We start from the raw sequence: 24221 nt of genomic DNA on the forward strand, positions 1-24221 counted from the left end.
CCAAAGATCGCACAAGACAAAAGATATAGTAAATATCAACTTTTCCACTGGGAAGTTTCAAGTGTGGTGACTTTTTCACAGCCACAAACAAGGCTACACAATACAAAGATATTTGAGCTCCTCTCAATCTCATATTTGTACATTATGTTACATAAAGTACTCTTTCGTCTTTCAAGTTCATTTGTTTCGTTTGGTTATTTCTTTTTCTTTTGCAGGAATTTGGTTTATGTGAATGAAGGTGAAGGATGAACACGTACACCATGGGGTCCCAAAAGGTGTTTTGGGGTTTATAAAGGTATGATTTTTTGAGAAAAAATTGAAAATTTGATTGCTATTGCTAGAGATTTGTAGAACATCCTATTAAAACTTAATGGTCAATTCTGTAAACTAATAATTTGGGAGGGTATTAAGGACGAGAGTCGAACAGTAAGTGTTGTGAATTTTATTTGAAAACTTAAATCTATATTGATTGAATAACATCATGATAGGCGTTGTATTGATTCACTCATTTGTAAACATATATTATCCATCTTATTAAAATATTTTACCAATTCACTTTGTTGTAGCTTGCTTCCTTTGATCCTACAAAGAAGAAGAAGAAGAAGGTTCGATCTGGGATCCTTCGGATGAATCTGTCGATAAATTGACCGAGAAAACAAAAAGCCCGTCGTATAAACTTTTTCCGCAATGTCCATATTTATACAAGTGAACTTCTTATTTTGTAATGCTACAATAGTGTATATCCCAAAGATTGAAAGGATTGATTCCATAATCTATTTTTTTTTTAATAATATTGCAATTTTATATCGTGGTCAAAAAGCTATAGAGAAAGTATATTGTTTTCTTAAGCCTCAACCTTAAGTAGGTGAATACCGCCTTAGTTCCAATATGTAATTACTAATCGGTTTAAACATAAGAATGAGGAACCTCCATGGAATGGCTCGAGTCTGTTTTCTACGTTCATTATCATTTATACTCTCGGATTGTGCGTGTATAAGTCTGCAGACCGCTAAGATGAACTTGAGTGATGAGGTTGACTTGGAAGACTATGTTTCTCGATAAGATAAGATTAGTGCTGCCGAGGTTAGTTTATTCAACTGTTATGCTTGCGACTACATGTATATATATTTATTTTAAATCATTGCAAACTTCCGGATGAACATGTCAAAGATAGTTGTTATCTTCTATGGGTGTGTGTGTGTTGAAAATGTGTTGTGAAATGGTTTTACAAGTATGAAGTACGATTTGTTCTTGTATTTGGACACGGTAGAAGACTTTGTAACCACAACATTAGGAATCCAAATATGAATGTTATCTTTAATGAATTTTTCACTTGGATATCCAAAGGAGTAACTTACGGATATCGGGGGAATTCAAGGAACTTCGTGAATAGACTTAGCTTAAGAAATGGGTGATAGCCATGCGTAACTCAATGAAGGGGTGTGGAATGGATTGTGTTCTTGTACCTGCATTAACCACCTTTAATTTATTCAGTGAATTGAATCACTTTTCTTTAAGTTTCTTAGTGGTATTTTCTGTATTGATCGGTAGTACCTGCATTGTCTTGTATGCAAGTTTAGGGTGCTTCTACAAAATTAGTGCCACAAGTGACTCCATATCAGTGCCGTAGGGCACGGGCATACCCTAGTAAAAGTATAAAACACATTGGAAATCAGACATCAAAGTTTTTCATTTGGAACTTGTACTGAATAGTGAATACTGCCACACCTGACTGGCTGGGCAACTGGCTACTAAAACATAAAACATAATCGAGTGTCTAACTTGGATTGCTAAAAAGGCAGCCAACAAAACAAGTGGCATGCAATCAGATTGTGAATTTTGGTGTGCATCAGCACGCCATAAAGTCATCAGAGGGAAAAAGAAAAACAGCTCAATTTGGAATTTCAAACATTTTTTTTACTGGGCAAACCTAATTTAAAGGCTATTCTTAAATACACTCTCCATTTCTAAGAGGGCACTCTCCAACCCGGAATTTGTTATTACATTTGTGTCCCAACTTAAAACCCATGTTTTCTAAGAGGGCACTCTCCATCAAAAATAGTGGTAACCTCCTATTGCCCTTAACTAACTAATTTGCACTGTGCAACTCTATACACTATCAAAATACACTCTCTTTCTCCAATTATCTACATCCAATTCATTCAATTTTTCTTGACTCAACTCAACTCAATTTTCCTTGACTCAACTCAACTCAATTTCCCTCTACTTCTCAACTCTCAATACCTCTATATTTTAACTCTAAAATGAAGTATGTATCATTATCCAACTCTCAAATGAACGATTTATCGTACTACAAATACCCACATCTCAATCTCGAATAAATTGAAGATTATATGATGTTAGAAGAATCAATTGAACATGAAAAATAAATAAATTGGAGATTAATGTAATTGAAATTGTCTAATGGAATTGAAACTAAATGAATTATGATAGTTTGAATCTTAGATTTCAAAATAAATTTTGTGTAATCTTGATGTATGTGCTATTTTGATGAACGGTAACACATTGTCGTAAAATATTATAAACCACGGTAACGGGTTGCTGAAACATAACCATAAATTACAGTGTCGGGTTACCACTTACCAAGTAAAGATACAACAAATAGACACCAAAAATTCATAAACCATTCGGTATCTTGTTGTTGTGTTGTCAAATTATAATATTTAAATATTTCATCATCTATTTGATAATCATTTGATTAATAATTAGCATATTTTAACTTATTTGTAGTTGTTTTAGGTGATAACTTAGTAGAAAACATTTAGGTTATAATTTTTTATTTTCGAATTGGTAGCAATTGTACATGTCTCTAGGGTTTGAATAAATATAGTTCTAACTAGACTTTGAATCTAACATCTAAATTTTTACTAACAAATTAAAACTGAATTATATAATATAATTTAAACCCATTCTCCAATCTATAATAAAACGTTTAGATTATAATTTTTTATTTTGGAAAAGGTTTGAATTAGTACAGTTCTAACTACACTTTAAAACTTTACCTACATATTAAAATTGGATTAGACGATATAATTATTTAAATTAACCCGTTATGTTATCCAATCTATAATAAAACGTTTGAGTTGTAATTTTTTATTTTAGAATTAGTAGCAACTTTACTTACGTTTAGGATTTAAGGTTTGAAACAGTACAGTTCTAACTAGGGGTGGCAATTGGTCATACGTGTTGGGTCGGATTCGTGTTGTGTCATATCTGGGTCACGTGTTAGGAGAGCAAACCCAAATCACCCAATTATTAATCGTGTCGAGTTTGTTAAACCCAAACCCAACCCGCCTATATAATAGGTTACCCAACAGGTGACCCGCTAAGCCAACGGGTCAATTTCAAATCATTTTTGATCGGATTCACAGACAACCTAAATGCAAAATATTTAGTATTTCACGATTTTATTTATCAAAAAAATATATCAAAAAATATATATATTAATTCTCAAGAATCATTCATAATTCAATTACATATCAATGAAAATTGAATAACGAAACATGTATTTATCGAATGAATCAATATGACAGCTAATCTTTCTCATTTTAGTCGTTTATTTTAAGTTGTTGGGATAGTGAGATTTTAAAAAATAATTCACTTGTCTTAAAACAGGTTATACATATCACGGGTTGATGACCCGACCCATTAGACCCGAGAACTAATCGGGTCTACCAACGGATAACTCGGGTTAACATATGTGACCCCCCAACCCATTTATTTGACGGGTTAGGCAGGTCAACCCTTAAATGACCCAAAAGCCTTTTTTCCTAATCCAAACCCGCTAATTTCGTGTCGGGTTAGTAGGTCGTGTACAAAACTGTCACCCCTAGTTCTAACTAGACTTTATTTGAATCGATTTAACATCTAAATTTTTACCAACAAATTAAAGTTTGATTAAATGATATAATTTAAACCTATTTTCCATTCCATAATAAAACATTTTGGTTATTATTTATGATTTTAGAATTGATATGTAGCAACTGTACATATGTTTGTGGTTTAGCCAATACAGTTCTAACAATAATAGAACTATATTTCAAAAAAAAAAAAATCAATATAGTTCTAACTATATTTTGAATCTAGTATCTAACATCTAATACATTTGGAAGTTAATATTCATTATCTAATCTAACACCTATTTTATTATTATTTTTTCAATTTGTAATAGTATCAAAATTTGAGATTCCTCGATATTCCCAATTTAGAGTTTAGGGTTTTGGGGTTTAAGGTTAGACATCTCGATATTTTAATATTTCAATTATTTCGATATCTCAACATTTGAAATTGAGTTTTCATTTCGACCAATTATTTCAATATTTCAAAACAATTTTGATATTTCGACCAATTATTCAATAATTCAATACTATTTCAATATTTTGCCCAATTGTTTTTATGAAATTTCGAAATCAATTTATTCTCTTTTTAAGTTGATTTGAATTTCCCTCTCAAAATCAAACTCAAAACTCATTTTCAACTTTTTTGTTTCCCCCTCAAATTCAAACTGAAATTCAAACCCAAATTTTAGCCTTTTTTCTACTCTCTTTCTTTCCCCACCCTCAAATCTACTTCTCTTTAAACACTTCTTCTCCATTCCTAATATATAAACTTACAAAAATTCAAAACTATAGGAGAAAACTCACCCAATCCACACACTTACAAGGATTTCTCTTCTCCACTTCAATTATTTTCTTTAAGTTGGGTATATGTCTAACTATTTCCTTTTTGTTGAATTTAAGTCTAATTTAAGCACATTGAAAGCTTACATTGGAATTGGAAGTGGAAGTTGACAACATATGTCATGGGTTTGGGACAAAAGTTGTTGTGAAAGGGAAGGGAAAAAAAAGGAATTGTAGAATGTAGAATGTTGTAATCTTCCCAATCTTATGTTAATTTCGGTAACTGGTTACTACTTTATAAATACAATTTTCAGTAACTGAACACCAAAAGTTTGAGTAATTTTCAGCAACTAGATACCATTTATTAAATTAGTAATTGGATACCGAAATTGAGTTTTCATTTCGGTAACTAGTTACCACTTTACAAATACAATTTTCAAAGAACCTAACACCAACATTTTGAGCAAGTTTCAAAAGAACTATATACCATTTATCAAATTAGGATACGAAAATTAAGTTTTACAAATACAATTTTCAGCCACTAAACACCAAAATTTTGAGCAATTTTCAGCAACTATATACCATTTATCAATATTTCAATTTAAGGTTTAAGGTTTAGGGTTTAGGGTTAGACATCTCGATATTTCAATATTTCACCCAATTATTTTAACATAAATTCAATATTTCACCCAATTATTTCAATAAAATTCAATATTTTGCCATATTGTTCTTAACTAATATACACTTTCAAAATACACAACCTTAAAATACAACTACACACCATCAAAATACAAATCCTAAATACAACTACACTTTTCTCTTTCTCCAATCATCTACATCCATACTCTTAACTCAACTCAACTTTCCTCTACTTCTCAACTCTTAATATCTTCACCTCTTACCTCATCTCAAATGGAAGAGCCATCATTACCCAACTCTCATATGGATGTTCATCACAATATAACAACCCATATCTCAATGTTGAAGAAGGGCATAACAACAATGTAATTTTTTAAAATTTGTTTTTTGTTTTTGTCACGGTATCTTAGTATCGAAGTTTATAATTTGAATGTTGGCGGGAAATTTGTATGCAATTAAAAAAAAGGTAGGTGTAGGTGGGGCATTGAAGAAAGGCATTCAACAAACTCACGGTAACGAGATACCGTTTGTCAAAACCATTTTTGGTATTGCGTTGCTATATATTGTAGTATTATTCGGTATCGCGTTGCTATATATTGTAGCATTATTCGGTATCGCGTTGCTATGTTACCGATTGTTTCCTGATATTCCTGATAATAAACAAGTTCATTTAATATTAACATTTTCTTTTCATTATAGGATGCTTCACAGCTTGTGGTGGATGTGACATGCAAATTTACTCTGAGAAAGAGGTATGAGTTTACGGTTGACTTAAACTTTGAATTTTGACAAAGAAGTATTGATTGGATTTAATGACCTATTTACATGTGTCACAGATCTTCAGTAGTCGAAAAGAAATGATAAGTTGGGCACAAGGTAGAGGAAAAGAAATAGGAAATGTTGTGATTATTAAAAGTTCACATCAAGCAACCGGAAATAGAGTACCAAGGGTGATCTTAGTTTCTTGAGAGTGTGGTGGAAGCTATCGGTCCCATAAGAAGGCGAAGAAGCAAATAAGACTCTAAGAAAGACTGGAACAAAAAAAAAATGGATGCCCTTTTGTATTAAAGGAGAATTTCAACGAAGAACTTCCGATGGTTGGAAAATCATTGTTGTTTGTGGTATTCACAATCATACCTTGTCAAAGACTCTAGTGGGCCATTTTATGCTAGTCGACTTACCAAGGAAGAATTCAATTATTTGTGTGAGCTTAGTAAAAATGGTGTAAAGCCTAAGGAGGTAATGACTTCCATCCAAAGATAAGTTTCCAAACAACTACTCACATGTGCAACAAATCTACAATGCAAGATACAAGGCAAGATTGATTGATATGAGGGCGAACAACACAAATTCAAAAATTGTTTGAGGTACTACAAGAAGAAAAATACTTGAGAGAGGTAAGATATGACGAAAACACTAACGAGATAAAGGAATTGTTCTGTGCTCATCCGGACACAACTCGATTAGCTATGTTGTTTCCAAGAGTGTTTATGATGGATGCTACATATAAAACCAACAAGTATCGTTGGCCATTTCTATAAATTGTGGGAGTGACTTCTACATGGAAGTCATTTATGGTGTGTCAAGTGTTGATGCAAGCCGAGAAGGAGGTAGATTTTACATGGGCATTGAAGAAGTTTCGCGACTTACTTGGTGGCGAGACCCCGTCAGTGATAGTGACAAATAGAGATTTAGCAATGATGAAAGCAGCTGACATAGTGTTTCCAAACTCATATAAGCATTTGTGTAGATGGCACATTTCCACCTGTGTGCTTGCAAAATGCAACGATTTGATTCCAGATCAGAAGACGATAAATCAGGTCGAAATCAAGTGGGCTTGGGTGGTAGCATCACACACGAAGGAAGATTTTGTCAATAGATATGCCTCATTAGAGAAATATTTGATGGCTCGGTCGTTCCACTCTCTAGTTTCTTATCTCTCGCGTGACACTTGGTTGCGATATAAAAACGATTTGTAGGCTATTGTATAGACCAACACCTGCATTTTGGTATCGACTACCAGCCCAGTAGAGTCGCTCATGCTCAACTAAAGAGGTCTCTAGGAAAGTCATGCACCCATGATTTTCTAGGTATGTGGTCCTTAATCCACCCACAACTAAATATCCAAATGACCAATCGAGCTTCATTTGAGAGAAGTTTGATACAAACTAAGCACGAGCACCGATTCCATTGTTTAGTGAGCTCGAAACCTAGTTTCAATGAAGGCATTGGATTTGATTTTTAAAGAGATGGAGAACCACATGGAAGATGTTCGAAAGGATGAGAGTAAGTGCCTACATCTATTACGTACCACCCATGGATTGCCATGTGCACACGAACTCGTTGCACTTGATAGAGAACAACGAAGTATTCCTTTGAGAGCAATTGATGGCTTCTGGAAAATTTTATCCGGTTCTCCTGATACATCATTTGGTGTTGGTCCCGATTATAGACCTGCCATGGATCTTTTTTTAAAAAGGTTTAGAAAATCTTCGAAGACCACCACAGAGGATTTTGGTTAGAGTGTTATGGAGCTTGCGGTTCGAATCTACATGGATAGAGCCGCCAAATGAGGAAGCCATAACCAAAGGGCGTCCGAAGGGTAGTAAGAATGTTAAAAGAAAGCTTAGCACCGATGATGAAAATTCCTCTAAACGTGATCCATCCGGTTTTGAGCATTCCCAACGTGAACATGAAGAGTTTGTCGAGTGTTTCTCTCCTAAAAAATCTAAAGCTCCAAAACCATCTACACCAATCGAAAATCCTTCTCCAAGATCATCTACACCAATAAAAAGCCTCCTCCAAGACCATCTACACCAATCGAAAATCCTTCACCAAAACCATCTACACCAATCGAAAAGCCTTCACCAAAACCATCTACATCGCTAAGGAAGACTAAACCACCCACACGGCCATCTACACCAGCTTATACCATACATGATCCTAAATATTATAATTTAGATATTCGAACAAATGCACAAGTACATTAAAACGGTGAAAGACGCGTTGAGGGTGATGGAAACTAATGGTACAGAGCTTTATGTGTTGCGTTGGGGCGACCACAAAGTGAATGGCCATGGATGAGAAGTCGGTTGCTAGATGAGCTCCACAACCACCTCGCATTTTATACCTCTGTCTTGGTTCATTTGTCGAATCATGTTAGAAGAAATGTATCATGAAAGTGGTCCCCCCCCAAATAAAAATGGATGAGTATGCCTTTTGTTGGATACATGTTCTCATCAAGATTTGATGAGGTACTTGTTCATTTAGGGAATCCCGGTGCTATTGTATCCTCCCCGCCACGATCCCCAAAGAGATCCGGAGAAAATGAGGAGAGTTTTGGCACAACTCATGTGCATGGATGTCATTATGTAAATATTGAACTTGTAGAAGCATGTCCCGTTCCTCCACCAATGAAGCAATGGTGGCAACATCGTGGAACTGTTAGCGACAAGTTGGGCTTTAAAGGCTAATGCCAAGGGTAGCGGCATTTGGGTCATTAGGCATCCCCCAGTTGTAAAGCGAAGAAACCTACGATGGAACACCGATAAATATTGATTAATGAAGGGGATTAGTAACCGGTTACCGTTTTTTACAAATATAATTTTCAGCAACCTAACATCAAAAGTTTGAGCAATTTTTCAGCAACTAGATACCATTTATCAAATTAGCAACTCGATACGAAATTGAGTTTTAATTTGATGGCGGTTACCACTTCACTATTACAAGTTTCAGCAAATGAACACCAAAATTTTGAGCAATTTTTTCAAAGTAGGGATACCGAAATTGCGTTTTAGTAACTGGTTACCGTTTTACAAATACAATTTTCAAAGAATCCGAACACCAAAATTTTGAGAAATTTTCAGCATCTAGATACCATTTATCAAATTAGCAATTGGATACCTAAATTGAGTTTTAATTTGGTAATGGCGGTTACCACTTTACTATTACAATTTTCAGCAATTGAACACCAAAATTTTGAGCAATTTTCTCAAATTAGGGAGACCGAAATTGCGTTTTAGTAACTGGTTACCGTTTTACAAATACAATTTTCAGCAACTGAACACCAAAATTTTGAGCAATTTTCAGCATCTAGATACCATTTATCAAATTAGCAATTGGATACCGAAATTGAGTTTTAATTTCGGTAACTGGTTACCACTTTACTATTACAATTTTCAGCAATTGAACACCAAAATTTTGAGCAATTTTCTCAAATTAGGGAGACCGAAATTGTGTTTTAGTAACTGGTTACCGTTTTACAAATACAATTTTCAGCAACTGAACACCAAAATTTTGAGCAATTTTCAGCATCTAGATACCATTTATCAAATTAGCAATTGGATACCGAAATTGAGTTTTAATTTTAACTGGTTACCACTTTACTATTACAATTTTCAGCAATTGAACACCAAAATTTTGAGCAATTTTTCTCAAATTAGGGAGACCGAAATTTTTTAACTTGTTACCGTTTTACAAATACAATTTTCAGCAACTGAACACCAAAATTTTGAGCAATTTTCAGCATCTAGATACCATTTATCAAATTAGCAATTGGATACCGAAATTGAGTTTTAATTTCGGTAACTGGTTACCACTTTACTATTACAAATTTTAGTTGGGGATACCGAAATTGAGTTTTAGTAACCGGTTACCGTTTAACAAATACAATTTTCAATAAGAGCTTTTGTGAGCTTAAGGGCTACTGGTGCCTTTTTCGTTACATGTAGTTTTCTTTCTCTGATGTGAGGTTCTCACATCACATCCTCTTCATGTGTTGTGGATGGACTAAATTTCCTACAAGCATGCAAGACCAACAAATTTTTTTTTTCGGTAATCAATCATTAAAGTGAAAATATCGGAACAATAGCAAACACTGGACCATACAAGGATGGAACTCCCCATTAAAAGAAGTTGACTAGTTTACATTCAGACGCAAAAGCTTTATAAGAAAAGTCTTATACTTGGTACTCTATCAGAGCATGTTGCAAGTCCAATTCTTCCTCATCAGCTTTGAGTTGTTCCCGAGTACCACTTCTTTGTTCAGCTGCAATATTTCCAAAAATGCTACTACTATCTGCTCCTAAGCACTGTGCTTCAAAATGGCTTTGTACTCAAATCTTTCTGTACACAGCTTCAAGATGGTTCCTTAAGGTCCTTTGCAAACCGCAGCTGCTTGTTCCCTTCCTGGGTCCCTATCATAGACACCACCAAAGATAATTTTAGACCAACAAACATTAACATGTAACACCGACTTCATTTTTCTTTTCTTCTGTAGGTAACTTTAGGTAACTTGAATTTCGTTGATCAAAGAAACGATTACAACATGCGGTTCCTGGTGGAAACGAGACCCAAATGCTAATTGCTCCAGTAGAAAAATACTAGGGAAATCAAGACAATCCACAAATACATCAGGTTTACAACATTATAGTAACAAGCAGAACTAAAATATCACAAATTTACGAAGTACCCAAACCAGACAACCCTCATTTGTATTTAAGTAAGCACTTTCGAGAAATGAATACCTTAACCTATCAAAATTTTCCAATTTTAAAACTAATCATCTTCCCTTACTAATTTTCTTTCTTTACTCTTTCTTATTCTTGTAAAACTAGAACACCGAAAGTCCTTGGCCCATATTTTTTTCCAAAACCATGCTCTTCGCCAACAATGCGGGAACTTCTACACCACTATACCGGATCTTAAGAGTCACCACCTAAAACAAGATCATAGCCCTCAACTCCTTAACAATGCCAAACAGTTATTTCATTTGTTATTGTTGTACCATCATCAATATTTTGATTTGCGTATGTTTAGAAATAGAAACAGCTATTTCTAGGTATGTTTTCAAAATATTTTCTAGGTAAGTAAGTTTAAGTCATTACCCATCATCAATATTTTGATCGTCGATTGCTAAAGCCCTATGAAAGTACTCCCGCTTCTCCTCGGAGGAATTTCACCTCCTCCGGAAGACATACCCGACTTCTAATAGGCGACCAATTTCATTGACAATAGCATTCGCAAAACATAAATCAAAGTCACTTCTAACCTTAAAATAATCTCAAACAAAAATAAAATCAAAATTAGTTCAACTACATTTGAACTTACCCAATCACAAGGAGGTGGTCTATATAGGGTAATGTAAGGAGGAGGATCACGAGGGTTAAAGTTCACAAGGTAAGGATGACTGATCGCGTTATACCACTCCAAGTACGTATCCACACAATCCCATGGAGTTTGAGAAAGAGGTACTCTATTCTCACTTGACCGTATAATATAATGATCCCGACACTCCCGATCTTGGGTCACAATTCCCTGCATACTAATTTTTCCAGTTTGTTTTTTGATGACAGAGATGGAGATGGTGCTGACGGTATACATTGTTGGATTCCAAACTGACGCAACACCCTTTCTCCAAAATATACCTCGTCTATGTCAAAAAAGCATATACCCCCATTGTAAAATGTAATATCCTCCAACGGGCAGACGTCTTGAACGTTTCTGTATGGATTCCAAATTACCTATCAAGTTCAAAATTAAAATTAACAAACAAGATTTCAAAAACTATGTGTATATAAATAAACTAACAAACTATGCTTACATCATGACGTGTCATCTTATCCATCATCAACCTAAAATGCTTCAATGCCCCCAACGGATCGAGATAGGTTGACATGCCATTTGCCCATCGCATAACACGCGGCAATGTATTCACATAATTCATGTTCGGGGGAGGGCTAAACATTGGGAAATGCTCATATATCCATGCCTATAGTTATTGCAAAAAAATTATAGTTTTAGTACACACTTGTGAATGCAAAAACAAATTAAAAAAGTAAAAATAAAATAAATATTAATTACCTGCAAAAGAGTCATAAACAAACATACTCTGTCTTTTTCTTAGCTTTTGTCGCGACCCCAAGGTTCTTGTATATATATGCCAACACTATTTGCGCCCCAAAGCAAAATCTTTGATATCCTTGAACTTCATAAGTGCTTTAAGATACACAAACCTGAACGGCAACTCGGTTGGTCCGCGAGAACCACGGTGCAACCGAAGAAGAACAAAATGTATCCTCTAACGGCACGTTCAATCTCTTCCTCACTTGATCCTTCATCTGTCTTCTTCTTCTTCTTCTTCTTCTTCCCTTTTCCCTTTCCTTTCTCATTGTCTTCTTTTCCATCTCCTTCTTCTTCTTTTGGGTCTTTCACCTTCTCTGCCAAATGTTTCTTAAGCACTTCTAGCTTTATTTGTGTGGCGCATCCTGGCATTACTTTATCGATCAATGTTTTTTCTAACCCAAGACCTTCAAGGAGCAGGGTTTTTGCCTCAGCATTCGATATTTTCAACTCACCAGACACTGATTTTCCATTGATAGGAAGGTTAAAAATTTGTTTGACGTCATCCAGGGTGATGGTCATCTCCCCAAACGGAAGATGAAAAGAGTTGGTCTCTGAATGCCATCTTTCAAAAAAGGCACAAGCCAACACCGGATTCACGTGCCTATATACACCAAACACCAAACCATGTAACCCGGTTTCTCTCAGCTTCTTGTGGAAACCTTTACATTCATTTTCCAATTTCCATTGATCCAATTTGGCCAAGTGTTGAATACACCTTATAACACTACGCTCCTGAAATAAAGACAACGTGAATTACGAACTCATGAAAAGGAAACGACGAACAACATGAATTACAACTATTAGTTAGTGGTTTATAAATACCAAAAGACTTAATTATCAATTCATTTAAGTTACCAATCCATACATCGTGAGCCACGTGACATTTATACCCATACAAAATGGAGGAGTCCATAGGACCACCACAAAACTTGCCTTCGTTAGCCTCCAAGTCTTTAGTTTGAGCTTTACCTTTTCTTTTTTTATTCGCTCCGACCTCCTCCATTTCCTTAGACTGATCACCATCACTTTCATTTTCACCATCATTGTCGACATCTTCTTCTATACCCTCACCATTGACATCTTCTTCCATACCCTCACCATCGATATCTTCTTCCATACCCTCACCATAATTATCGTCACCACTACCATCCCTAGCCACAAGATGAGAACTATTACCACCATCTACATTTTCAGTCTCATTGACATCCATACGAATTTCACTATTTTCCGCTTCGACCTCGTCACAATGGGTTTTTTCAAAATCCATTGCTACTTTTTTGTTCTTCCTTCGGTTTGAAGCAGTCGAGGGCTTTCTTTTATTTTTTAAAAGTTCTTCATTACTAGCCAATTTTAATTTCATCTGATCATTATCTTGTCTGCTGGTTATCTTTGTCCTTGCCATTGCTACCAATTCTATAAAATAGCACTAAAAATTAGCAGCATGGTAAAAAACTATTCATATGACTTCAAAAGTGAGAACCACATTTCCACACATTGAGATTAACATAAGCATTCTTATGCAAAATCGTAATTTAGCAGGACCAAATACAAAATTTAGCTCACACTATTAGTGGACTAAAAAGAAATGTACATACCTTGACAAGTTCCCTTTTCCTCGGCAAATAACTTCCCTGAAACAAAATGAAACAAGTGAGCGATCAAACACCCAAAAAGAAAGAATTGCAAAAAAAAAAACAAAGTACTCTTGTTTCAGTACTTCTTACAACAAGTTAAAATAATTTCACTGGTGAAGGTAATGGTGGTAATGGTAATGGCAGTGGTAGTGGTGTTGGCGATGGTAGTGGCAGTGATTGAACTGGTATGACTGCATGAAGTTTGTCTTTTTGCAACCTCATACAGTAGTTGCAGGTTACAATCTTCTACAGTTTAGTTAAAGAGAGGTTGTGATGATATCATCTACGTCGATCTGGTTAGGTACCTGAGCTGTTAATAGCACTCAAGGAAGTTGTTACGCGTTAGTCTTAAGAACCTTGTTTCTTTGTTCATATATATACTCTTTTACTTTACCAAACTTGTGGTCTAATAGCACTCAAGGAAGTTAAAACTATCTCCAAGTACCAAAGAACGATATACTCATATACTTGAAGTAACTCGAACTTCGCAATAAGTAATAACTACCTACAAACAACTCATATCCAAACAAAGGTTTTTTATTTTATTATTTAAAAGGGTTATTTCTTAAGATAGGCAAGTAGTAGACTAAAATTGAATGAATTGAATAAGGGTGCAAAGATTAAGCTAACACTTGCTCAAAGAAACTTAAAGAACACAAAATGGGATTTATCCGAGAAAAAACTCGCTCAAGCGACGTAAACACAACAAATTGAATAATTGAACTGACAACAACAACAACAACACTTAAACACTTATTACCACTTAATTAGCAACTTTTAAACCTAATAAGAAAAAAATCAATGACAACAACAACAACACATGCATGAAGGCATAAAACGAAGTCGTTTATTACGTCTTTACACAAGCATAATCCAAACAACCAAAATGTAATATATACTTCTACTTTAAATAATAGTGATCATCACTCATCAACACAACGCAAATGACAACAAAACTTTCAATAATATTCAGAACTAAAAAATAAGTCTTTTTCATTAACAAATCAACACCAGCAACTTAAAGTTTCAACTACACTGATTCAATTGTCTTCAACATGCTAAATTAAAGTATTCTAACGTGATTCTAAACTAACCATACACTTAAAACTTCAAATTCAATAGAAAATTTCCAATACCCACTTGTCTAAATACGAATCAAAACATAGAATCAACATCAGATCTACAAAAAACACATTTTTTTAACAATTCAATAAGTTAAATTTCATTTCAAAAATCATATACGCTATATCTATGATTTTGGTACAACATAGTAAGACAACAACTCTACCATTGTATCCAATGACTAGCAATTGAATTTTTGTAATGATTAAATTCAAACAACGAAAAATCTCACAAGGAAACAACATTCAAGTATAAAGTAAAACTCACTTGAAATGTGGAAGGAGAGATACAGATCTGTTTGCGAGAGTTACGACTTTTTTTTTTTTTTTTTTTTTTTTTTTTTTTTCGCGTTGCTATAGATGAGTTACGACTGTTGGTAACCGAGGAAAGAAGTCACCCAGTTACAAGGAGCGTGCCCCTCTAATTTTCTATTGAACCGGATGTATTTTCTTTTAACCAGAACTGGTTCCGGGTCGGAGAGTGCCCTCTTAGGAACCGGGGCGTGTATTTAACAGGACCCAATTTAAATGAGACCAATAATTATTTGATCCACCCCCAAACCTCTAAGTATCATCACCCACATATTTTACCGATTTTGTTAGTGGGCATCTACGAATTTCAAACATTCGCAAGTCTTCCATGCAACATCCACAAATTTTCATTTATTTTACATGAGTTTAGGAATTTTGAAACGAAAGAAACTTTGGTATGATGATCTAGTTCCATCATTGCATGCTGGTTGCTCGACCCTAAGCCCTTGTTGACGCTCTTTTGTGATTTGCGTCCAACAAATATTTGTTCAATCGTTACTAGCTGTCGTACAAAACTATATATTTTATAGAGAGTACTGTAAAGAAGGAAAACTAGTTGGTGGTGAAGAACTTTACAAGAATTATTCTCGTGTTTTTGTTCCATATATATAATCTGCAGGCCGTTAATGAAAGACAATTTGACGGTCATTAGTTCATCCCATTAATAACTTATGCAGCCATGGGTAACTTGGTTTTCTCTTTGAAATTTCTATCATTCTCACTTTCTAAAACTATCTACCTAGAGAAATTGAAGCATTATAATATCGAGATATTAAATTTGCATCCTAAGAGAGAGACATATGACTGCCATAAACCACCAGTAAAATGTGACACTTTCAGTTGTTTTTTAAGAAGGGGAAGGCATAGGAATATAAAGAAAAATAATGCTGGGTCGAAAAATTATTTGCCCTCACACCGTCCAGGTCTCATATGGCTGTGAATTATGTTATTATATTACATGTCAACAGCTACACACATTGTTTTTCTTAACATATTATAACAAAATAAAAATGTTGGTTTACGTGTTCATAGAATTACGTGTTCATAGAAAAAAAAAAAACAATACAGAATTCCATACAATCTTTGCGCTTGGTATTACTAGAGAGTACTAGTTACTAAAGAAACAAATTGTTGATAAAAATTTCAGTTACTTAGTTAATGAGAGTTTTTTTTTTTTTTTTTTAATACCATATATATTACTAATCCATCAAACCAGAACAGGGATTAACTTGTCTTGCAAGATACACAGAGGAAGCTGGTCCATTTGCTGCTTATGGAAAGCCCATTGTGCAAGCAAATGTGCCTCTCCATTAAACCTCCTAGAAATCTACTTAAACTTACAGAAAGCAAAATTAGAGCTTAACTTTACTACATAGTCTCTCAAACTCTCAGACTTCCAAGAACATGTCTGACCATTAAGAGCCTTAGTGACCTCTAAGCAGTCCCCTTCTATATACAAAGCAGTCCACCCATGAAGCAACGCAAGTCCTAGTGCCACCTCACCAGCCACCATCTCTGCTTCCTCTGCAGACTTTGCTCGGAAACTCCTAGTACCTGCCCCTACTACTTTTCCTTCTGAATCCCAAGCTATAGTACCAGCAGCTGCTTCCCCTGACATACCCTGAAAGGCAGCATCATATCTTATATTAATACACTCATTAGGAATAACAGGGAACAAAGAATCAAACTCAAAAAAGTTTGGATTAAAGTAGTTTTCAGAAGGGAGAGAGTTCTCATTCTGCATTCTGGTAGTAGCTAAGCCCTTGTAGCAATTGCATGCCTCCATCTCACTCCTTCTGAGAATTCTTTCTCTATTAGGGAGCAAGCCAGATGTCAGTGAGAGTTCTCAGTATAAGTTGTGTTCAGGAATAGCTATCTTTTTGTTTCTATATTTGCTAGATTTTTTGGATCGCACTTTATGAATATGAGCTGTATTTAAAATTTTAACAAAAAGCATTATAATCAATTTGTATTTTTTTCTGGTAATATTACTCAAGAAACGACCAATATACATTTTGCCCTCACCAGCCGAACACAAACTTTAAATTAAAGATCAAATAGCAAAATAAAGGCAGACCATTGATGATTTGTTTGTACAATTCTGTACATGCAAGTTCCAGTCCTTCATCAAATAATTATCATAAAAGAAGACCTAGATTGAGTATAAATTGCTTCCCAATTGGCATGAAATCCACTCTCGCTGAAGGACTTAAAATACAAAATCAGAGGTCGAGCTTCTGACTACCCATCTGACTCAGTAAAATAGCCATATCCATACCATTCATCATTGTAGGCACAGCAGTATCATAAGGGCAATCCATGGAGAAGCCGGTCTTCCCAGACTTTTGTACTTTCTTTATGCAGCTCTTGAACTTCTCATGGCACTTGACACTCATCATTCCTAAAAAAATCACAAGTTAAGAACCTCAATCGAGCTGAAGAAGGGAGATGTTTACACAGTGTTATTACACAAACCATTTGCATTGAAAGAGATCCAACTATGTCACCATGCAAACTAACCATTGCTAATTATATTGATCTGATGGACACTACTCAGTTCATTGTAAAAACATTAATTTTATGACCACTAGGATTTAACACACACACCAACTCAAATTACAGTATTTCTACCAAGAAGCAATACCATTTTTAGAATAGCATCCACTAGCTTATAAACACACGACAGATCTATCAAGTTTATGGTATATCTATAACACCCCGTCTTTTAATTGTTTTTCCTATAATAATTTTAATATTAATAATAATAATAATAATAATGTAAATAAATAACAGAGATAAGATATCCAGTAGTTTTGGATAAAAGCCCGTAAGTAAGTAGATAAGTCTAAAACCCTTGTTTTCGGGGAGGTTTTAAAAACTAGAAAAAAATAGAGTTTTCTCACGAGAGTTTCTGAGGGAAAAACACAGCGAGGGTTTATAAAAAAAAAAAGGGAGAGTTTTATTGAAAAAGTTTTGAACGAGGAAGATTATCTTTTCGCGTGACAGTAGACGTCGGGCTTTCGGGGTTTCGCTTTCGGAGAGCTGTTCGGGCTGTTCGGTTTTAAAACGGTGAGTAGTCATAATATGTTATATTTCTTTTATTGGTTTCGATTAAGCATATCAGTAATGCCGTTTTCTCTAATTGCGATATTGTCAACTCTCTTAATGGTTAGATACCATTTTGAACCACCGCACGATGAATAAACTAGGGCGACTTCTAGCATTTAGCTGTTGAAGTCTGGACACCGGTGGCTAATGGCGTCGCCATCAGAAACCAAACCGTCCCATATATATTGTTGGTTGTGTTTGAATGATGGGTTGTGTTTAATTGTGTGGTGACGTTAATTGTTGGGTTTTGGGTTGTTGGGGTCGCGAGGTGTGGGCCCGAGGAAGCTCGGATGGCGATATGAAAAACCGCACCAAATCGTCCTGCGTTTTTCTTGTTTGGATTGGTGTTGTTGTTTGAGTTTTTGTTGGGAGAGTGTTGTTGGGTTGTGGTGGATGTGTTGCGGTGGATTGGGTGCTGGAGAGGAGCTGTCGAAGCTCCAAAGGTTTGTTAATGGCGTGGGATCACGATTTTTGCGATAAACGCGAAATCATGAATTGTTAGGATAGGTGTGTAGGGGTTTTTGTGGGGATGAAAACCGCTGGGTTTGTTTTAGTCATCGATGGCCGGTGGTGGCTGCATCGGTGGTGGAGGCGTTGGTGGAAATTTGAGAGGAAGGAGATGAACAGTAGCAAAAAAAACGACTTTGGGCTTGGGCCCAAATCGTATGGGCTAATATCTTTTTAATATCTTTTACTTTTGGATTTTTATTTTTGGCTTAAGTTAGACTATGGGCTTTAGGCTTTGGGCTTTTGGGGTTAGAAGAGTTTGACCATGGTTGACTTTGACAGTTGACCAGAGTTGACTTTGACTTTGACCAGGGTTGACTTTGACCAGTTGACCCGAAAATTTGACTTTTTCCTAAAATTATGATTCGGCCTATTAGGATAAGTCTAGGACAATTAGCATGTTTGACTTAGGCTAGGACCTTTCTAAATATACTTGTGTACGTGTATTTACTGCTTTGTGATTTTTCAATCTTTTATGATACACAACGTTATGACACTTATACATCCATAAAATTAATAACGCGTAAACCAAAAATACTTGAATCAAGATATTCCTTCGTTCTCTGAAAAAAAATATATGCAATAAATTTCAATAATGCGTAAACAAAACTTATCGCATCCTTTTAGAACTCTTCACGCCTCAAGTTTTGGAATTGAGTTTTATGACTGATGATGTCATATGTTAGGTGTGCATTTATTAAATGTGTCATAAATGGCCCGTTAGCGTTATATAAGGGTATTCATTGAATGTGCCATGAATGACCCAGGTATTCATTGAATGTGCCATGAATGACCAGATGGTTTAGACTGCTCTAAAGAGGAACTAAGGTATTAAGCCTTTTAGCGGGTTAGTTATATTCCTTGAGTGTCTGTAACGGAATGTAGGATTGGGTATTCCTTGAATGTGGCGGGGAATGACCCGGGGCATTCATTGAATGTGTCATGAATGGCCCGTTAGTGATATGATAGGTATTCATTGAATGTGGCGGGAATGACCTAAGGTGTTCATTGAATGTGCCATGAATGACCCGAAGTTTTGTTAAAGAGGTCGTGAAATATGTGTATGAAGGCCCGGAGATGGCTATGATATTGTGGTATTCGGGAGAGAGACACAAAGAATATGTGATTTGGCAAATGTGTGGAGTGCAAATCGTGGAGTAGGTACTAAAGGGTGGGGGTATAAGAAAAGTAATTGATTAATTGATAAGAGAAATTGATTTGATTATCTTGGCGTGGTTTTTACCTTTGAATACATATAGGATATCTGCGTATGTTATATATACAAGTTCTAACTTTCTTTTTATCGGAGGAGGGTAGGACTTAATAATATTTTGTATGAGGGACGCCAGTCCTACCCTTATACAAAGAAATGGATATTGGTAAGTATTAATTCAAGTATTTAGATATTAAAACGAAGTGATTAAAATGAGTTAATATAATGAAAGTTTTGCTTGGGAAGAAACTATGCGGTTGAGAAGACGGAACTACCTTTCTTCCCAAATTTGAGAATGATTAGGTTATGATAGAGTTAAAGTGTTAGTTGGATAAAAAAATATTGGAATGTTTATATGTGGTTAGTCTACTCATACCAGCAAATTCCATTTTGCTGACCCATGTTTGCTTTGTTTTGGTAACGTGGGTGTGTTCTTGGGAACATAGGTGGAAGGCTGATGGAACCAGAGTGGTGTGTAATCGGATTAGGCCGGAGCAAAATCCGTTAGTATTCTTTTAGGTCTGATTCTTTATTGGAAGAATGTAATAACGTAGTTTACTTTTTTTCATGGCATGAGAACATGGTAGTGAGGAATTTTATATTGAGAGTTTGTTTGATGTTTTATTTGGACGGATGATATCTTAATAAAGCAATGGCGGATAATTATTGGGATTATTTTAATTTAAGTTGTTTCTTTTATGACATGGCTATTAGGATTTGTATGTGTAGTATCCTCCGTCATAGTCTGGGTTTTTAAATAAGTGAAACTAGTGATGTTTGAGATATTTATATTTCAAATATTCACTTTGTTATTGTTTAGAAATTCGGGCTGTGACAATATCTTTCGTTCAATTCTGATATTGTATTCCTTTATGTTTTGCTCTCATTTCACTGTATTTTTTTTTTTGTATTTTAGGATAGTTAGACTTGTCTTGAAACCATACCACAGTTGGACTCTCACATTAGGGATGAAAATTTAGCCTAAAGCCTGAAACATGATCAGAGTGCAACCCAAACTATATGTGATTTATCCAACCGGATCCCCAGCCAAATCATTGGGGCTTATTAGGGCCAGGATGTGGTCAAGTCCTTGGAATCTGAGCGCAAACCAGAAGCATTTTGAAGTCCTTTGAAATCTGATTGTGCCCAGCCAGATGAAGCCCGAACCTGATACGGTGTAGCCCAAGACCATCCCAAAATATTTTCCCAATCAGATATGGGTGTTATGCAGATTAAAATCAGTGATGTCGTGAAATTTATGGAAGCTCAGAAGCTCCTCTGTAAGGAAGCTCAGAAGCCAAAATAGATGAACGACATGTCACATTCCAAGTATTCATCCTAGCACAACCTCTAATCTTTTTCTGTTTATATATCACGAACTAGCGAAAAATAGAGATAGGCTAGGGAAATAACAAACTGGGTATGCTAAACTCTAAACTACAATTTGTTCAAAAATCATAAGAACCACTGATTAACACAAGGAGTTAGTTTTAAAATACTGGAAACCAGTCCATATTCTTCAGATGGAAAAAAAGACAGGCATGGCATGAGCACCTTGCATAATAAGATGCTTACTCTTCTAAAAAAGAAAGGGACAGGAAGGAGAGCCCATCTGGTGAGTTTTCGGTTAGGAGTGGGACAAGGGAACTTACAGTCATACAGATCCACTTATATCATGATTGTATTTCCAAATGCATACTCCAACAATAAGATCAAATATGTATTGAAAAGGTAAGAACCTAGGAGGGAAAGTACAGAACTCAAGATTAATATAGGCGTGTTCCCACTCCGACGCTACTCGAAACATTGCGAACCCTAAGAGCTTAATACCCATCTCATAAAACCCAGAAACGTAAGAAGGAAAGTACAAGAAACAGTATCATAGTACTTGATGTTGGATTTTTGAATGGCAAAACTAAAACTGTGTATGTGTCGCTCTTGCATAAGCCAATTACTTGCGAGTTACTAGGTAGTTATGTAACTATTTGTGCAGGAACAAATCTAATAAATGTGTGACTGTTCAAACAAGATAGGTGTCTGTTTAAGAATGTCTCTAACAGACACAATGCTCTGAAAGGTTGTGATGTCCATTCAAGTTAATGTCTAAAAGACATGATGCCTTTTCTAAAGGTTATCAAGCCTTTTCAAAAGGACATAAAACCTTTTCCAATAGGTTTCACACCTGTTGGAGTGTCTTGACTAACAACTATATAAACCCAACGTCCCTATGCATTTGAGAAGAACTTCATGCATCCATAGCATACGCCATTTCGACACTAACGTTTCACTAATGCATTTTTGAATTCTTCAAGTTTTATCTATGAGAGTACAAGGATAACTTTGATTCACAAACGTGTAGATTAAAATGCTTCTTCTACACGATAGATCGTTGTATCCTAGAAGACAAATTGTCGCAAGAACCGTAAGCACCATAGCGGGGCAATATTTTCTTAAGGACATAGTGTCTAGTGTCAAACACTACTCTAGATCGGTTTTTCTCTCATTGATTTCCATAAGACTCTAAGTTCTTTATTTATCTAATTTTGCAGTTATTGAGATCACAAATATATACACATTTATTGCAACAATTGCCCCATAAAAAAATCAACGAAAAAGAGACTCGTTCCACTAACCTCCAATGCCCTTCCTAAGCAAATTGATGCCCAAGGCAAAATATATGAGTATGTAGTTTTCATATTAACGGTACTATCTCATAAATCTTTAGAAGCTAAAAAATATACTTTGTTCACCTTTTCAAATTCAAACTCACTAGCCAACTTTTGTATTCCAGTTTTTACCTCTCTTCTAACAGAGTACCACGTAAACTTCTACTACTATCAATGAACTGTCAAATCTCTAAAAAAAAATTAGCACATAAACAAATTTGTTTACAATGTGGTAAAACGTTGAGTAAAATAAAGTAATACCTTTTTTCTCAACACATTCGTCGTGAATTTGACAACAAGCGTCGAGTTCATCACATGGTTTTTGGCCAGGACAACCAGTCCACCCAACTCCACAAAACTTTCCATATCGTATTCCAAATGCTGAAAATTTAATGAATATTTTAGCGCACGTGAGCTATTTAAAAAAACAAGATCATAAGGACTTACAATTACAATTCTGTGCTACACACGTTTTGCTGCAATTGATCTGCGATTAAAAGAAAATTATAATCTTCAGGAGGACAGAGAGATTAAATTCTAGAGATGTGAAGTTGGAGATGAACCTGGGGATTTGTGTGAGATTCTGTGATGGTTACAAAGAGGAGGAAGATGAAAGCTAATGCTGCAATGACACGTGTCCATGTTACAACACGCAGCATTTTGTTTTTCTCTTCGTTCCAGCCTGCTTGGATTTTGAGTTCAAGCCTACAAAGGGTGTAGATAACTACTATTGTACAAGTCTTTGACAGTTTAACTAACTCAACAACTTTTGCTGACATAGAACAGCCAATAAGATAGTTCCACGTGCGCCAATTAAATACTATCTGGGCCTATAAACTGGGCTTAGACCAGGGAGTGGACAGAATCAGGTGTGAAGAAGACAACTTAACCCGGCCACTAACAAAATTAAGTGATGGGTTAAACCAATTAGAGTTCGTTCAATGCATCAATTTGAGTTGGGTTGTTCACTAATAACGAGTTAATACATACTTCCCACCACTCCACATAAATTCCACATCATTTTGACCCGTGCACCATTTTGTTCATTACTCTAATCACAACAACACTGTGTAATTTAGTTTATTTTGTTGGTATTATGTAGTAGGGTTGCTCACAACTTAGCTAAGTGGGTGTGGATTCATGGATCAATGGAGATTTCTAACCACTCACAGCCTAAACTCGTTCACTGTTCAACTTCATTTTGTTGTTTAATAATAGAAGTTTGATTGAAGTTTTGTAAGATTGTCTAATAAAGCGAAATTCATATATATTGAAACTACTTGAATAGCAAGGAATTACTAATCATACGGAAAAAGGTCAGATAAACACAATTTTAAATGCAAAACTATACTTATCGAGACATTCTCACAACATATAATCCAACTATGTTTTGAAGTTAGTTCAATGCATTTGCATCCAGTTTATAATTTTTTATTATTTATATTTTGAGGTTAGTTCAATGCAGTTGAATCTAATTT

The 24221-nt window shown here is 35.3% G+C and overlaps 1 protein-coding gene across 3 annotated transcripts; it reads right to left on the bottom strand.

Annotated features, from left to right (window-relative positions):
* Positions 1–16414: 16414 nt before the first annotated feature.
* Positions 16415–23526, bottom strand: PLA2-BETA (phospholipase A2-beta). 3 transcript variants are annotated; one of them, XM_086603586.1, is made up of 5 exons: positions 23307–23484; positions 23191–23230; positions 23005–23124; positions 17528–17650; positions 16415–16870 (listed from the first exon to the last, which is right to left on the bottom strand). In XM_086603586.1, the coding sequence occupies exons 1-5, from the start codon at positions 23400–23402 to the stop codon at positions 16797–16799; spliced, it is 453 nt and encodes a 150-aa protein (XP_086459712.1). In that variant the 5' UTR covers positions 23403–23484; the 3' UTR covers positions 16415–16796. The 3 variants fall into 3 exon arrangements, with proteins under 3 accessions (XP_086459712.1, XP_086459714.1, XP_086459713.1); XM_086603588.1 differs by having other exon boundaries at positions 16415–17060; XM_086603587.1 differs by lacking the exon at positions 16415–16870 and having other exon boundaries at positions 17206–17650; positions 23307–23526.
* Between the last annotated feature and the right edge of the window lie 695 nt (positions 23527–24221).

This window comes from Coptis chinensis, chromosome 3 (assembly GCF_015680905.1).
Source record: "Coptis chinensis isolate HL-2020 chromosome 3, ASM1568090v1, whole genome shotgun sequence".
In the NCBI taxonomy this organism is placed as follows: domain Eukaryota; kingdom Viridiplantae; phylum Streptophyta; class Magnoliopsida; order Ranunculales; family Ranunculaceae; genus Coptis; species Coptis chinensis.

Coding starts and splice junctions, on each gene's coding strand:
- PLA2-BETA (XM_086603587.1), bottom strand. CDS start 23,522: ATGTCAGCAAAAGTTGTTGAGTTAGTTAAACTGTCAAAGACTTGTACA. Junction 23,231..23,306: donor AATCTCACACAAATCCCCAG/GTTCATCTCCAA, acceptor TTTTAATCGCAG/ATCAATTGCAGCAAAACGTG. Junction 17,651..23,004: donor CGAATGTGTTGAGAAAAAAG/GTATTACTTTAT, acceptor TGATTTTTTTAG/GAATGATGAGTGTCAAGTGC.